The sequence below is a fragment of the Puntigrus tetrazona genome, chromosome 24 (genome assembly GCF_018831695.1).
Source record: "Puntigrus tetrazona isolate hp1 chromosome 24, ASM1883169v1, whole genome shotgun sequence".
Lineage (NCBI taxonomy): Eukaryota > Metazoa > Chordata > Actinopteri > Cypriniformes > Cyprinidae > Puntigrus > Puntigrus tetrazona.
The window spans coordinates 20,855,595-20,870,635 of record NC_056722.1 but is presented as its reverse complement, the minus strand read 5'-3'; the positions used below and the strand labels follow the sequence as shown (position 1 = coordinate 20,870,635).

The 15,041-nt window shown below is 38.6% G+C and overlaps 1 protein-coding gene across 1 annotated transcript in view; it reads left to right on the top strand.

Annotated features, from left to right (window-relative positions):
• The window catches only part of bcl2a (BCL2 apoptosis regulator a), a 46,695-nt gene extending 33,109 nt beyond the window's left edge, over positions 1–13,586 (top strand). The window contains exon 2 of the mRNA XM_043226358.1: positions 8,986–13,586. Within this exon, the coding sequence (XP_043082293.1) occupies positions 8,986–9,120 (135 nt within the window). The 3' untranslated portion in view covers positions 9,121–13,586. The remainder of the gene's footprint in view (positions 1–8,985) is intronic.
• Positions 13,587–15,041: the final 1,455 nt, after the last annotated feature.

Here is a 15,041-nt window from a genome sequence, read left to right as displayed (position 1 = left end):
CACTTTGATGTGGAAGCCATGGGGCCTAAGCTCTGAATCCCAGCGTACCTCACTTTTCACAAATCCCCGCCGGCCTTGAAGAGCACTGGGAAAAAAGAGGAAATGTTTTATCCCGGATAAGCAGTTTGAATTCACTTGTGTTTTGTTGCAACGGAACAGGTTTTCAGCAACATGTGGAAAGCATCTTATGCTGGGAGGAACTAGCAACCCGTTATTCCCCCCCCAACGAATGCAAAAAATAGATCTGTACTTACTGAAAATCAATAAAGGCAGCACTTTTACTGCGTATGGCAAATGTATTTATGAATAGATGTAAGCACCTAACCTGAATGTGTAACAGATGTGCGTGTGTTTGTTTTAAAGTGCGGTTTATTCAGTCAAAAAAAAAAATGCATTGCTTATTTACTAAACCTTGCTGTTCCAAACCTGCATGACTTCTGTGGAACGCAAGTTTATATTTTGAACATTCATACGCTGTTTTGCCCCAACAATGCAAGTTCAAAAACACAAAAGTGGTCTATATTTCTTATGCGCAATATTCCAAGCCATGCTTTAGCTTTGCACCAGAATTTAGATTATTGTTAGAATAAAAAAACCTTTACCGCTTTTAGTTGACACATTCATTGGCTGTATAAGTTCCTTTGCAGCAGCAGCAGAAATCAACTTCGACAGCAATAACCAACAGGAGAAACAATTCAGCAGAACAGCAGATCTATTCCACCAAGATCAAATACATTATCATATTCATCATTACCATGCTAAAATCTTGCCACAATAGAAAATTATTGAAATTAGTTTACAAATTGATTCATTCTCTTTAGTCATTTAATCCTCATTAATGTACATTACAGTGCTATTCTTTAAACATGCTTTGTGTTTTTTTGTTTACCTTTCCATTGGCAGTCATGAAAGAAGCAACAACGTTCAGTTCAAGAACTAATTGTTATAATGAGTCAGATCTTTTCAATGAATTATTTGAATCAGTTTACAACTTTACATCTCATTCAGTTTGCATTTTTTGTAATTGCATGCTGAGTGGAGCCAGAAGTGTTGAGCAAAAAGAAAGTTATACGGGTTTGAAATGGCATGAGGGTGTGTAAATAATGACATAATTTTCCATTTTAGGTGTACCGATCCTAAGCTCATTACATTGTACTGTTATTGCAATGCCTTTTCCTTGAAATTACCATAGTTGTCTACATTTTCTGTTTACAATCATTACATTTATCAGGTGTATTTATTATTACACATCACCATCAGGGACTCCGCCTGCCTGTTTATTTTTTGTTCTGCCAAAAAAATACATAAAACACAAAAATCAATATTCTCTTTTTGGTTGCAATAGATTTAACCAGATACAATTTAAAAAGTGAATGATGAAACCTGCTCCAGGCACTGTATATGAAATAATTTGATGGCGAATGTCTGGTAGAGAGAGAATATGTAAACGAGAGAGAGAGAGAGAGAGAGAGAAAGATGCATGAAAGGGGGGGGCATGAATAATGCCGTTAAATATAGGAGGCCCAGAGCCTGGAGACATAGCCTTGTCTTCTTCAATGCAATGTCAATTTAATGGAGAGCTTTACCTTTTTTCGGATGCATCAGATTACAAGGTCAAGGTGCAATCTTCCTCCCTGGCTCCATATTAGCGCAGTTTCTCAAGCCTGATGGCTTTGACCTGCTGAGCTCTGGAGGATGGCCACACGCTGGCATCTGGGCTTTGGTCAGGGTCAGATGCCATTTCCATGCTGACCGCTGTGTCTAACAAGGAACTGAGTTGGCGGAGAGTCCCAGCAGCGTCTTATCTGTGTCTCCACTAGGTTTGGCGCTAATGGTTTTTCCTCCCCTTACTGCTAAGCTTTGCGATTTCAGCCGCTCATGGCTTCTTGATCCTATTGAACACAAAACAGCCACGGTCTGTTCGGGAAGGATGAGACGCTCTTTGGGCGATTCTGTTGTTCATAAGCATAGTCTCATTTATAATGAATATAGAGATGTGTGGGTCTGTTCACCATCTGCAGCAGACGGCAGGTTCATCCCTGTAGTTATGCAGGATTTGTTTTTCTAGTCTGATGATTTATTAAGTCGGTACTGTTATGATTGAAAAGTCTGACAAACATGGCTGATTCACATTCACGGGTCAGTTCCCCAGTGCGTGTTTAATATGCATTTAAATTAAAATGATTCCTGTTGCATTTCCTGTGTGTGCGTGCATGTGTGTGTGTGTGTGTGTGTGTGTGTGTGTGTGTGAGTGAAAAAGGCAAAAATATTCTTTGTTCCTTCACTACATTTGCAGCAACTACATAACAGTCATAGTGATCATGAGTTGAATTTGATGTGGGGAAAAGCGAAGGAGCCACAAAAGGTACACAATGAACATCAATTATTAGCTTTTCTGTCTCTATTTATATATTTCCTTTATTATTTCTTGAGGGGAAGTTGATTTGGGACATCTATTTAATTTTACATAGCAAAACTGATATTTTCATTTCCTAAATACATTAAAAGTAACAGTAAAGACATTTATAATGTTGTTCAAATGTTGTTTTATTAATCAAATAATCAATCAAAAAAAATATTAAGCAGCACAACTGTTGTCAGCATTGATAATAATAACAAATGTTTCTAGAGCAGCAAAGCAGCATATTAGAATGATTTCCGAGAGACTATGTAACACTGAGAACTGAAGTAATGGCTGCAGGAAATTGAAGACTTTGCTAAATGGCATTTTAAAATATAATAAAATTGTAAGCAAAAATATTTTGATAACAAATACAGCACAAATAGTGATACTTTAAATTATATGCATTTAAATTATAATAACCATTTACAGTATACTGTTTTTGCTGTATTTGTTACCAAAATATTTTGCTTTAGTATGCATAAGAGATTTCTTTCATAAGCGTTTGAATGGTAGTGTATAATAAAATGTTTTTTTTTTGTTTTTTTTTCAAATTGTTGAATATAATAAATATGACCCTATTTGAGCCATTTTAGATTTTAGTGTGTGCTAATACTAAGTTGTATTGGTTATTTATATAATTATAATATTTATTACTTGAATACAAGGCAGTAATAAAATTACAGTTGTACTGCTGCCCGTGAAAACTTCCTGTAGGTATCCCTCTTGTGATCTCCAGTTGTCCTGTGGTTTATGTCACTGCCAGCATGACAGCAACAGACACTTGTGTCATTGAATGATGTATGAGCATTGCTAGCCTGAAGAGGCTCTATTTCAAAATTCATGAGATCAGATGTTTATTCTGAGCGCATAAGTCATAACAAAGTTCCTCAGCAACAAGACAATCGGCAAAAGAACACTTTCTGTGCATGCAGGCTTTCTTAAAAGATGTAATGCAACTCTATCTCTTCCTTCATTGAGGTGAAGGAGGTCAGCTGTTTCTGCATTAGCTCATCTCCTGGCCTCATGCTCAATCTGAGGATGTGATGACACTTGCACGCTTGACACGGAACTTAGTCCCGAGCAACTACCTCTCGCCTTACAAGGCAGTAAAAGCTGCCCACTCGCAAACCGACGCTCCATTCATGCATTCAGCCAGACCTGTTTGTCCACGCTTTTCATATTTGATCTCATTAACCGACTTTCTTTCCAACCTCAAATTGCAGCGTGCCTCTCCGAACCTCCTCCACCACAGGAAGTCTTGCAGGATTTCTGTTAGATCGTTGGCACTTTCTGAGGGCATTAGGGGCCACTAAGGTGCTTTGGTTAGACAGAGTGCCAAGACGCTGTTGCATCTGACCGACACTCCACAGGAAGAACAGAAATAGAGATAGAGGAAGAGGCAGGCCCAGAGCGAATATTGTGTGAGCCGTTGGACATCGTTTGCGCGTTTTCTGCTCTTTGATCGTACGTTTACCCAGCTAACTACAATTGCATCTGCCAGTACCTGTGTGCGTGTGTGTGTGTGTGTTTAAGGGGCCGCTTTTGGAGGCCATTAACAAAGGCCTTGGGCAAACACACAAGAGTCTGTTCAAACACAGGGCGGAAGCTACCCTAATGAGGATGTTTACCAATGCGGGAGAAAAAAAACGAGAGCAAATAGGGATACGGACACGTGGCCGTCAACACCTCCCAGCTTGGTCCTGTCACCTCCGCTGCTGATCGGGCAGCCGGGGCTCTCGTTTCTGCCCTCATCATCACGTCGGCAGCAGTCAGACATGCCCGCAATGACATCTCGTCCCGAGCAAGCCGCTCGGGTTTGACATCTCCGCTGGCACTAATTCCTGTGGCTCTTATTAGGATGTATTGTGAGCTCATTTTGTGCTATTGTTACAGCCCTCTTTTAGTCATATCTGTCACCTTTCTCCTTTCCTCTCCTCTCCCTCTTCGTTGCTCTGTGCCAGGTGCTCTTAGAACCTGCGCAGACAGACAGACGGAAACCGAAAGAGAGAGAGAGAGAGAGGGGTGGATAAGATAGATAAATAGAGGGAGAAAGGAGCGGAAATGTCTTAAGAGATAGCAAGGAGCTTTTCTCCTGATAATAAGGCTGGCAGCTATTGTTAGTGGTGCAAACAAATGGCGAGGCTGGCTTCTGTGTCATGGTTAAATATATTTAACTCGCTACATGGTGTAAAGTGGAATAAAGCGTGACCTCGGTGCAGCTTGGGAATAAAGGCAGTTGTTTTTCCTCCAGCTATTAGATCATTGCAGGTTGATCATTTTTGGAACACTATTGGTGATTTGCTGAGATTGCTGGAGGATGTGCACACCTGCAGCTCTGTACCTCCCGTGCGGGAGCAGATGGCGTCAGGTTTGATTGTTTGGTCCGAACCCAAGTTTGATTCCATCTTTCTCTTCACGTTGTGTTTTTTTTTTTTTGTTGCAAATTGTGTTATGTTGTACGAGGGATGTGCAAATATCTAAAAATTGATTTTTGAACCAAAAATTGGGGTTGGTAGGATTTTGTATTATTCATGAAAGGAGTCTTCTGTGCTCACCAAGGCTGCATTTATCATTTATTTATTTGATCAAAAATACAGTAAAAACAGTAATATTGTGAAATATTATTATTGTTTAAAGGATCTACATTTTCAAATGCTGTTTTCTGTGATGACATTACTCCAGTCCTTAGTGTCACATGATCCTTTATAATAAAAGGTCTAATATGCTTTTATTATCATCGCTGTTGAAAACTCTTTCAAAACACTTATTCGTTTAGGAATTAAAATTGGTTAAAATGAAAACTTATTTATTGTATTCTTGTATTAAAAACAATATCACATTTTCAATTTACCATTGGTTCTGTCAGAAGTTGCAACGAAACCGTTCATTTATACAACATTTTTTATGATATTGCTTATTTTCTCACCTTTAATCTATTTGGTAAAACCCAAAAATGGCACAAATGATCATTTGTTTTATATGACTCCAATTAATGGACTGTAACACAGTTAGCTGCTTTATGTTGCATCAGCGTATTTTAATTTTAAAGACCTCAGAAGGCCGTCCATCGTGTCTTTCTCTATCCCAGTATACCTGTCAAGTCACGGCCAGTTTTATCTGATGTTTTTGGATTCAAACACTCTGTGTCCCAGCATGTGCTGGAAATTCACACAGGCCGTGTTGCACTACTTTCTCTCTCTCTCTCTTTTCGACTGAAGTTTTCTTGCCCATGAAACACAGAATAATGTAATTCAAACAGTTGGGCGTAGGGCGGCCCCCTCGCTGGGCCAGCACGGGCCCGAGCAGCGCCTGCAGGATGATCACGCACTGCTGTCAGCCACAATAAAACCACCGCTTTACTTATTGAATAGGCAACTGCATGCTGCATGGGGATCTGGAGATCATGAATGAGAAAAGATAACATGCACAGTTTTAGTTAGAGATGGGAATCAAAAGGAATTAAATGATTCAGGTTCCTATTCCACTTAGCGATTCTGGCTTCTTAACAGTTCCATTTAAGGTTTTTTTTTTCAGTATTTCAAAGGAAATGTTTGAAAATAAGCCTCCTGTTTATTGCATATATTGCGCTCAACTATCTGCTAGTTTAGACTTTAATGGACTAGATATAGGTAAAAAATAAGACTGTAAATTATGTATAAATATTAAATGAGAAATATGGTAACCTACATAAAAAGATTCTTGTTTAATATTGAACTTGACAACATTAAAGTAATAATGTGGTTCGGTAAATTAATCAGATTATTCAGTAACTGCTCCAATGGGTCAATAATAATTTTTGATTAACTAAAACTAACCGACGTTCAGCATTCATTAAATGACATTGGTTGAGTTATTCAGTATGTGATTCAATCTGCCTCACAAGAGTTTCTTGTTTGGGAATCAATCTAGACTGGTTGAGCTATTTGTGTTTTATTAACAAACAATTACTGCCTCATAAGAATCAATTGTTTGTGAACTAGTATGGTCAACTAGTATGTTTTTGATTCACTAAACCAACCCTAAGAGACATTTCTTAGGGAATCAGGCAATACTGATTGAGTTATATGTGGTTGATTTACCAAAATGAACCAGCTCGAAAGAACTGTATCTTAGGAAATCAGATTACACAAGTCAAATTATATTTGTTTGATTCACTAAAATAAATTAGCTCACAAGAGTCTTTTGTTAGTGAATCGGACTACCCACTGGTTGACCTACATGTGTTTGATTTATTAAACAAACTTGCTCATAAGAATTATTTGTTGTTGAATCAGACTGCACGCTGATTTGTTTGATCTCTAATATGAACCAGCTCATAAGAGTCTTTTGTTAGTGAATCAGACTGAGCTACATGTTTGATTCACTGGAAGAACCTGGCTCAAAATAACAATTAGTTTTTGAATCAGACAACACAGGTTGAGCATAATGTGTTTGAATGCCATAAAACAACCAGCTCAGAGTCATTCATTTGTGAATTAGAGCACATTTTTTCACACTGGTTTCAGTTCATTTAGTGTTTCTGCTATTTTTATTATTAACACTATTGACTGTCAACTCCGGCATTCGTTTTCTTTTTCTTCATTTTTTTCTCGTTATAGTTTCAGTACACATTTCTTACAAATTTCGAACAGGAGCGCATGGGCGGATGCTGCTGGGGGTCTTGATTAAACCCAAAAACCCCAATCGAGACACACTTACACCTACATACACGTAAATGCAAACACACACTCACACGTTCACAAACACCTACTCGTTTACTCAGGGGGCCAGTGCCTCACGCGGCTTTGCCAACAGCCTGAAGATTGAGAGAAATCGATGGTATCATTTGATTGCATCAGCAATGTTTTGTCGCTTTCGTGACCTACGGCTGTGAATTCTCCTGGAAGTTTATTTAGAAAGGGGCTGTCCCTCATTTTAACTGTACACTATTCATTTACACTGTCTGCTCTAGGGGAAAGAACCTAATTATTTCCTTATAAATGGCCCTGTAAACAGGAGGGGGATGAACTCTGTCATTTCCTTGTGCCAAATGCAGATAAGTATTTATGTTTGAGTGTAGGATTTCGGCTGTACAGATGCGTGAAAGACGCTTTAGTTAGTCTGTAGTGAGTCTGGCTGGAGAAGGAAACGGCAGACGCCGTTGTGCGTAGGAGTGATGAGACAGTGGAAGCCCTGGCACAGAGACCCTGTCTTATACGCTCTTCTTCCTTTATTTCCCTATTTCCTCCTTCTCTTCCTCTGTGAGTGGGCTCACAGGGAGCTGGGCTCAATGTTATGGATTTGAGCTGTCTTCTTTGTGCCCGCCCCCTCTTTCTTTCTATCATTCGATGTGTTTCTCTCTCTCTGGGCTGGACGCTGTCCCGGAGGAATTTGGCTACACAGATGTGGAGTGTCTGTTGAAGAGGAGGGATGTGCTCGTCTCAAATCCTGCGGCGAAAACACATCATTTCCCTATACATGGCAATTAGACATGCTACACATTACAGACCTTCTATCAGACACTTAAATGTGTGCGCTTTAGATCTGTTGCTGCTTTGTTTTTTGCCGGAATTAGGGCTGCAACTAATGATTAATTTGGTAACTAATAATCCAATGATTATCCAGTTATTCTACTGAAAAAATACCTATGCATAAACAGTACATGTATTATGTATATATTTCATTTTTGACATTTTAATATTTTCTTGTTTGCATATTGTATATTTTTTTTCATCAAATTGCATTTTAAAATAGTAGGTTGCAATACAGCCTCAAAGAAAAACATTAAAGGTTTGTCTTTTAAAAACATTAGCAAAATCATTTAATTCAATTAATTTACTTTGAATGAATTTAAAATTGCAATTTTACTTTATCACTACCATATTCCAATTCTGCAATGCAATTAAAATTTTGGAACTAGTTTAATATTTCTCCCATCCTTAAAGCCTTGATATTTTATTTATACACTATTTAAAAAAAGGTTCTTTATTGGTATTGATGGTTCCATGGAGAACCTCAAATATCCATGGAACTTTTCAAATGCAGGAAAGGTACTTTATAGGGGAAAAATGTTCTTTAGATATTTGAACGTTTCGTAAAAAATATTTATTAAATCACAGAATAATTCTTTGGGAAACCAAAAATGATAATTCTGTGGTATCACTATGTTATAAAATATGTTTGCTTAGAATATAGTAATTAAGGCTAATCATAGCTGGGTTACCTGAGGCTGACCTTGGCTAACCTGATCAAAGTAGATTGCAGAAACCAAAAGTAGAGCCATGACCCAGATTACCATCATGCACTCTGTTGTGCAGTTATCTTTTTTCCTCTTTCTCTGATATTGCTGTTTAGGCCAACAATGTTCATGTTGCACCACAGGGGGACATAAACTATATACAGATATATAAGAAATCGGCTGCCTGTTTCAGCAGTCGATTATTCAGTTAAATAGTCTTTGACTACAAAATGCTACAAATGACCAATCAGAATCAGTAAAATGTTCCTAAACTTCTGAGTCTAGTCCATTTCCCATTACAGTGAAAACCATGGAGAATGTGACTTCTAATTAAGTATGTTTGTTCTCTTTTTTTATTTTTCAGGATGCCTTTGTGGAGATGTACGGTCAGCAAAGAGACTCTATGTTCCACCCATTGTCGTACCTAACGAAAGTGCTTGGACTGGCAGCACTAGGCTTGGCAGGAGTGACCATCGGAGCATTTTTCGCTCAGAAGTGATGGCTCTACGGGTCTCTTCACCAAACTATCTCACTTTCTCTGCCTGTCTGTTCTCTTCAGCTTATCAAAGCATCTTTCAGCGCCGCACTGCCCCGCTAAGCCCAGCACCAGTGCCCTTCAAAGGCTGCCGCTGATCCGACGGGCCTCCAGCCACGGGAGCTGCGGCGCTCGTGCTCCTTCACCCTCTCTGGAGTGAAGAAAACGCAAAGAAAAAGAATACAGAATGAGGATCCGCAGGAACGCTCTTACACTTTGACTATGATGCTCATCACTGCCATGTACAGTTGCACTCGCACGGAGATCGACACACAAAACACGTGCACACACGAACACTTGCTCACATACTTCATATGGACGCAAAAATACAAAAAAAACGTTTTATCTTTAAAGTTTTTCTTATGTACGGAACGAGTACAGAAAGATTTTTAAACTTAAGATTGTGCTTTTTTGACATTTTGATATCAGGTTTTTTGGCGTTTTGTAGCATGAATCAAAAAAAAAGAAAAAAAAAAAAGAGAGGGAGGAAAATAAGAAAGCTTGCCGGCGTGAATGTAAATAACTTCTCCACTATCTGCATGTGTGGAGAAAGAGACTCTTTTAGCTACTTTTTTTATTGCATGATGGCATTTTGAACTTGACCACCCACCCCCTCCGTGTTGTTTCGGGGTGTTTTTATTTTTAGTTTTTGTTTATTTCTGTCTTTCACTCCATTGGACGGACCTCTCGAGATCTCCCGTCAAACCAACAGATGTTGAGCATTCCTCATTAAAAAAAGTTCCTCTTACTGTTTGGTGAGCACAAAGAACGTGCCGACAACCAAACCAAAGCGACTTCCGTGATGAAATCGGGTCATGGAGAATCTGACCCAAAACACCCCTCTTGAATGTAAAGACATTTGGAACTTTGGCTTCTGAAAGGTTTCCCATTGTATATTTTGTTATACATTTGCATTTTTTGTATATAATTTTTGTTTTGCAAAATGTCTTAATGGAGCACATTTGAGGGTATTGTGTATGTATAATGTCCGTGTACATGTAGTGTGAGTGTGTGTACATCTGTAAATAGATTGTGTTGAGAGAGCTGGACTTGGCTGTGTTCTGGTGGAGAATGCGGGCAGTCCGCCACGTCTGTCCAGCCCAGCCAGGTGTGTGAGTGTGCACGCGTCTGAAGATGAAACAGGCAGGTGGCAGCTGGGAACAGAAGTTCATTCAGGCTGGCATGATAGGCATGCAGGCCATTGGGGCTTTGAAAAGACTTGTACACAACGGACTATGTAATACACCGCCCAGGTGTATCACTTTTCCCTCTTCGGTGCTCCCAATGTTATTTTTCTGGCATGGTAGATTACAGATGCCTTGTGAGCTATAGATTTTTGGATGCCCCCACAACCAAAGAAATTCAATCCATCTGCTGTAACTTCCACTCCCAGAGAGAGTCTCATCTAGTGCTATCCTGCAATTTCCGTGTTATGTTCCTCTGGGAGAGTAGGTTTCTCATTCACAGTAAGATAATGAGACAACTTGTCCTAATGTCAGCTTGACCTCAGATGTTCATTAAAGGCGCTGATATAGATTTAGAGCCCTGCATTTCCATGTCCCACTGAGACCAAACAAAGACTACAGCCAACAATGTTTCAAAGTTTGTAATATATGAGCCATATGCTAAAATCTTGAGAAAATAGAATAGCTATATATAATTTGTGCAAAAGGTGACATTGGAATTGTTTCAGGTCATGAGTGTGAATTGGATTAGAATTTTCTAAATTGTCCCAGCAAACATTTCCTTCTTCTTATTAAAATATGTGCTCATAAGAATTTCTTTGAATTTCAGTTTATTTTAATTCTTTTTTTCAAATGACAAAATTAAATATAAAAACATTGTAAATTCTATTTCAAATGGCACACGACTGATAGTGTCCACAGACTTAATGTGGCATGAATGAAAAAGAGTCTGTGAAGGATGGAAGTAAATGGTTGGATATCTAATTAACTTTTACTTTCTTGTGGAAAGACACATTTCAGTATTTTGTTGGCTAAACAAACATAAACTATACTTCTTTCCCTCACAGTCTCATTTTCATTCAAGTCAATACTCTAACTAAGGATCCATGTCAGGATCGACTTTATCTAGTCTATCAACACAGCTCTCTCGAGTGTGTAGCGGTACAGATTAAACATTCACTATCTAATAGTGTACTATATTGCTGCACCCTTTATCGGGTGGTGCAGGACTGTATCAGAATATGTTAAAGCGAGTTTTGAGGACTCACACTGTAAGATCATTTTACTTTAGCTGCTAAAGATCTAGCAATGTAAGACGACGGGGTGTGAAGTTGAGCTTCTCCCTGTTGCTGCACCATATGAAGCTGCTCGTGGATGAACCAGCGTATAACTGCCACTGCTGGAGCGGAACTAGTCCATCCACTCCTTAGGTCTCGCTTTTCCTCTGGTTAGGAGAAGCTGAGAAGTCTATTACAATCAGACTCTATATGCACCTACTTGAGTCGAAGAGGCCTTATGTATTCGATTAAATAGTGTCAATCTGTGATTTCTATTCATAAGCGATTTTCGATGTCAAATTCCTCTGCACCTTTTAAGAAGCAATGCCCCGACAACAAGTGTAATCGAGCAGTGATTGTTTGTCGGGGGAATTTTTTTGTTTGACTAAAAAAGAGACTTAGTGGAAGGTGAAAGATGCAGGAAATTAATGAGCAGTCTAATAGTCGGATGTGTATGAGTCATAAGTTTCTTATGTAGCGGTATGTGCGTACATAAAAATATTTGCATTGTAAAGTGCCATTCAGGCAGAATTCATTTTTGCTTTAAAACACAGGGAAATGAACACAAAAGTGTAGAACTTTTTTTAGGATATCGTATCGTGAAAGAGACAGGAACGCAGCAGTCAAATGCATTCATGTAGCACATGTTTACATAAAAAAACTATTGAAAATCGTGTAATGTACTGCAAAAATGTGTATTGTGTGAATGGCCCTTAAAACTGTGTCCTAACCATGATAAAGCAAAATCCCACTTAAAGCTGAAGTGTGTCATTTTCTGGACTGTGATGACTGTTTTTAAACAGGTTTCCAAAATACTCCGCCCAGAGACAAATTGGTAGCCCCTCCCCCAAACACATGCTATTGGCTGAACCAGTGTTGCTGTTGTTGGGCAGATCTAGATGTTCAAACAGATCAATTTGTTGAAAACACCACAGAGCTGCAGTATTTAGCTTTGTAGATAACTCAATGTACGATTGTCCAACTAATAATTGTTTTAACATTAAAAAGTGACACATTTCAGCTTTAAACATGAAATTTAGGTTTCTGACTGGATCTTTCGTTACACCGAATTGTCCTGAATTCAATGATGCTGGAAATGTCATGTCTGGTTAGGGCATGGTGTAAGAGAAACCAGGGAAATTACAGTAGATGAAACTAGGTTTAACTCCAGTGTCAATATTAAATTTTATTTAAAATGATCTATAGCTTTTTAAAACATAAATGATCTTTTATCTCTTTGCTGAAAAATATTAGAATTCTGAATGTAAAAATATGATAATCTCTGATCAGCTAAAGCACTCTTTCAAAGTCAGTTGCGTTGCTTGTACTTCTGCAAAAATGAAAACTTACTCATTCATTTTCCTCATACTTATGGAAAGAGGATGGGCCTTTGTTTCAGCTCACGTTCTGTCTGATAAATATGGAAGTGAGACTTGAACTGCAACACCAGGGTTTTTCCCTTCTTCCATCTGGAATGGTGTTGTTCCGGTGATCTGTTAAGAGAAAAATTGCAAATACTGTCTCCATGGTTGCACTGGTTTGGTGTTTAACCATGTTATTTACATTTTGCATGAGTGCATTCTTTCATCTCCAGCTATACAGCTTCATTTTGCTTGAGTTTCGGTGCGATTTTCACATTGTGTTCAATATAAATGACTCATTTTTGGTGTCTATTCTGAAATATACCCCCACGCCCCATCACTTCAAATGGAAAAGATTATCAAAATGTTTTTTTTTTTTTGTTCCTTCGGCAGCTACTATAATGCATTCATTTTACAATACTACTTTCCTGTGAGGAAAAAGAAATCGATTTTCTGCTCCGATTTCTTTGCTTTCTTTCTTTTTAATGACTTTGCTGCCATACCTTCCCTCATATATCACATAACCATTAAAATGTAGCAAAATATCCGGAGGATTTTAATATAGAGACAGGAGTTTATATTTGATTTCCAAATTCTCATTTTTCCACCATTATCCTGTTTGTCTTTCTGTGTTGTACATACTGTCTCGTAAGCCCTCAGCATGTAGCATTCAGAAGCAATTGTTAATGATTTCTTTTTTTTTTGTTTAATTTATCCTCATAGCACTTGTGAGTTTTAAATGTCAATATCATTTTGTGTACGTATCCATGTCATAAGCTAACAGTTATGTGTCCTAATTAAATAAACCTTGCCTTATCATATGAGAAGAGCTGTCACGGTTTGCATCACTGAGTCGGAAACTCCAATATGCCGCTAAGGATTCTGTCACGTTCTGCTGTACTCCAAATTGAAAGCAGCTAGGGAATCATTTTAACAGGCCAGCTGTATATCAGGAGTGTTTAAAGCAAGAATAGGGGAAGGTTGGCAACGGTGTCTCGCGGGAGATGAGGATTTAACCAATCAACACGGGCCATGTGTACATCCTTTTGTTTAACCTGGGGGTCTTTCTTGAGACACTGCTGTTTTACATCTGCTCAGCATAAAGGAATACGCACGTATGACATTTACAACAGTCATTCTCAAATTGCACCATCCCGTACTAAAACATACTGTGGTGGTATCCGGTGGTATTCAAGCATACATTTTCTGCACTGGTTTTGGGGGAAATGCATGATTTAGCATAGCTGTGCGTTATTGATGGCCGAGAAGCACAATATCATTCAATACACAAGCAAAACAAGCATTCAATATCACCAAGCACTATAAGTAAATGTAGAAAAAAAGTAATACCACTGCACTTTTCAGTCATGTTATGCAGTAAGGGCTAGACTAGAAAAACACATATATTCATTTAATGGGTTAGTTCACCCCAAAATTAAATTCTGTCATTAATTAATTACTCACCTTCATGCCATTTCAAACCAGTAAGGCCATTGTTTATCGACACAAATAGACAGCAACACAACTGAGATGTGCCCAGATCCAGAAACAAGAATACTTTTTTTAAAAAAATTCGCTCAACCAAGTTACGGCTTCCACCATTTCAGAGAGTATCACAACGCATATGAACGATTTTCCCTAAGCCTAAACTACACTTATGTTGATGAACGAGGGTTTTGGAACACCATGAGGGTGAGTAATTAATGGCAGAATTTTCATTTTGAGGCAAACCCTTTCATACAATTCCTTGGGAAAGACTAAAATCTAAATCAAGTCAATATTTTGTTGTAATAAAATCAGCTAAAATCACAAAAAAAAAACCAAAAAAACAGATTAAATGCACAAGCACACAAGCGAAGACTCTTTTAAGGTGGGACCTCTAATCTTTCTGCCATATTGGAGTTCCTACAATTTCTTCCCTACGGTTTTCTTTACAGGAGGTCTGTCTCCTTCTACTAGACGTTCCTGAACCTAGATGTTCTGAACCATCCGTCAGGTCTTGAACCTCAAACGCTAGGACACACGTGCAAACACTCTAAAACAGTAGGAACAATGCCATACGATTCTCTAGAGCTTCCTGTTCTAAAGCTGCCTGAGAAATAGAACACACACCAAGAACGAAAAAAGAAAGTAAAGCTGTATGGATCCGTCAGCCACAAGAGGCCACCATTGATGTGCGGTTCAAACGTTAACCTCTACCTCTGGCCAGGGGGATTGGATTGATGAGGAAAACCTTGATGACAATGATGATGCAGATGATGAATGTTAGGACTCCACTCCCG